The 2980-nt window shown below is 37.0% G+C and overlaps 1 protein-coding gene across 1 annotated transcript; it reads left to right on the top strand.

The window, feature by feature from the left end:
- Window positions 1-741: 741 nt before the first annotated feature.
- On the top strand, window positions 742-1680 carry LOC125080041 (olfactory receptor 1052-like). The gene has a single exon (XM_047693840.1). It carries the CDS (start codon window positions 742-744, stop codon window positions 1678-1680), a length of 939 nt encoding a protein of 312 aa, XP_047549796.1.
- The last annotated feature ends 1300 nt before the right edge of the window (window positions 1681-2980 follow it).

Genomic DNA, 2980 nt, shown 5'->3' on the forward strand with positions numbered 1-2980 from the left:
AGAATTAATGCTGATAAAAATCAAAGATGCAAGGTGAAGTTATCCAAAGATGCAAAAGAGAAGGGCTTTCAAATCAATTTTTGATGGGCCTTAACACTATTAAATGAAGAAAAGATTGTTTTGCCTCTTCCTCTCAGTTCAGCTCTTATGGAAGACACAGTCATTGATATTCCAAGTGCAGAATGTGAGGAGAAGGTGAGTCATAAAAAAGTTCCGAAGTTTGAGATTTGGAAAAGAAAGGGGTTGCATGTTATGAAAGTCAGCATCGTGAGTGAACCGGGTGTTGAAAAGTAGCCACAGTTTGGCCAGAAGACGAAGGAATAATTTCTATTACAAAAAGCCCCAGTGTGTAGATCATGTAAGCAGAGAACTTGTCTATGCCCTAGCATGAAATAGAAGTTTGGTATGAGGCATATTTGGGTTTGACTGTCAATTTTACCAATTAATATTTTCTTGATCTAAAAGAGTTTCCTTCTCTCAATATTTATGATGTGGAAGCTGGGAAGCTGGGTATGAAATCATTTCTAGTTCCAAGAATTTGAGTCACTGTAAGTAGATTGTCTAGTACATGTATACCCCACTGCTGAAGTTAATTTCTTCTCTTCAACCAACTGCAGGGTAAACACAAACACCCCAATACTATTACGGATACTGGATCATGGAGGAAACTGTACGTATATCTTTTTCATCTGAGTGATATCACCTTGTTCTGCAACTGAAAAGCCATATAAAACTGAATGTATGGCAGGTTGGAACCATACAGGGGTGAAGGAATTCCTTCTGGTAGGTTTAACTGAAAACCCTAATTTGCAGATCCCTCTCTTTTTGCTTTTTACCCTTATTTATTTCACCACTCTGGCAGGTAATTGGGGGATGATTATCTTGATCTGGTTAAATACCCAACTTCATACTCCAATGTACTTCTTCCTTAGCAACCTCTCTTTTTGTGATATCTGCTATTCTACTGTCTTTGCTCCAAAGATGTTGGTCAATTTCCTATCAAATCATAAGTCCAGCACATTTGCTGGCTGTGTTCTACAGAGTTTCTTTTTTGCAGTTTATGTAACCACAGAGGGCATCCTCCTGTCTATGATGGCCTATGACCGCTATGTGGCAATAGGTAATCCCTTGTTGTATACAGTCATAATGACCCAAAGGGTTTGTGTTCAGATGGTCCTTGCATCTTACCTGGGTGGGCTCATTAACTCACTCACACACACAATCGGTTTGCTCAAATTAGACTTCTGTGGTCCTAACATTGTGAACCATTATTTCTGTGACATTCCCCCTCTTCTGAAACTCTCTTGTTCTGATGCCCATAACAATGAAATGCTGCTTTTAATATTCTCTGGGGTCATTGCAATGTTCACTTTCACTATCATTATGGTTTCTTATACGTGCATCATCATTGCCATTCAGAGAATCCGCTCCGCTGAGGGGAGGCGCAAAGCCTTCTCCACTTGTGCCTCTCATCTGACTGCTGTGACATTATTCTATGGGTCTGTGACCTTCAGTTACATCCAGCCAAGTTCTCAGTATTCCCTGGAGCAGGAGAAGGTCTCTGCTGTGCTTTATACGTTGGTTATCCCCATGCTAAACCCACTGATTTATAGCTTACGAAATAAGGATGTGAAAGATGCAGCCAGAAGGTCAGTATGGTGGAAGAGAACTCCCACCTGACCCAATCTTTTCAATGGATTTGTTAACCTAACATTAAATAGATAGGCTTTTCTTAAAATTGTGTCACAGACACAAACGCCCAAAACTGTAATCAAGGTAGACTCATGAAATTGAAGACGTGTTGAGATTGACAGGAAGACTGAAAATCACTGTATTTTATCATTCGTTGTTTTGTGACTTAACAATTTCATTTTCTCAAGAGCTAGAACATCTTTTTTTCCCTAAAAAATTCTGATGTTATGCTACGAAAGAACTCACCACAGATTTAAAAGACTCTGACATTGATTCAAATGAAAAGAACACTCCAACAATAGGAATTTATCAAATGCATTCTTATCTCAGAGGAAAAGTGAAATAGCCTTTTGGCATGATTTTCTTGGATCAGATCTTTGTTGTTGTTGTTGTTCTAAAAATGCTATCATCCAAGTAAAGACATATATCTCCATTTTTGTATTTGAATTATATATCTTAATGGTATCTTAGAATAGCTATAGAAAAAAATAACTGTCATTAGTTATAATTTATTCCTTCAACACACTTCTGTTTAGTACCTTTACTTGTACCAGTTACTCTGTGAGAGCCAAACATTAAGAGATTTAAGATATGGGGCAAAAGCTGTTAAAGGAACAAGTAATGGAGGGGTATGGTAAATAAGTTTTCAAAATATTGTGTGAAGATGAATGCATTACCTGATGTTACATCTCAAACTTTTGGAAAGCATGACTGTGTACTGGATAATATAAAATAATATTATGTCATTACTATTATAAAGAAAGATATGTGTATATAAATGTGTATACACACACACATACATATATACATATAGTAAGATAGAGATTAAGAGACTGATGAAGCAAATAAGCAATTGCAGTTAGTATCTATAGGGAAGGAACACAGGAGAGATAATTTAAATATTCTTGCAAATCTCTTATTCTTGATTCTGTCCTATAAGTTTAAAATGTTTCAAAATTTTTTTAAAAATTAGGAAAATATGCACTTTTACTTCTGGATCAAAAGAACATCTATGCAAAAATAATGAAAAAAAGCAAGATAAGTTAAGACATCTGTTGAATGAATTGAATGGCTTTTGAAGAAAAGAGAGTTGGAGGGGCTTATATTTCAGAGAGACATGAACTTGGAAATGCAGTCTGACTTAGTCTCCCTGATTCAGGGCACACTTGACAATGCAGGTGAGGACTTGCATGGAGGGCTCTGGAAAGAGTTCAGCAGACTCAGGAGAGGTCCAGACAGAAATTTTCCAGGCTTCACCACACAGTGACATTTCTTCTCAGGGAATTAG

This window comes from Lutra lutra, chromosome 10 (genome assembly GCF_902655055.1).
Source record: "Lutra lutra chromosome 10, mLutLut1.2, whole genome shotgun sequence".
In the NCBI taxonomy this organism is placed as follows: Eukaryota; Metazoa; Chordata; class Mammalia; order Carnivora; family Mustelidae; genus Lutra; species Lutra lutra.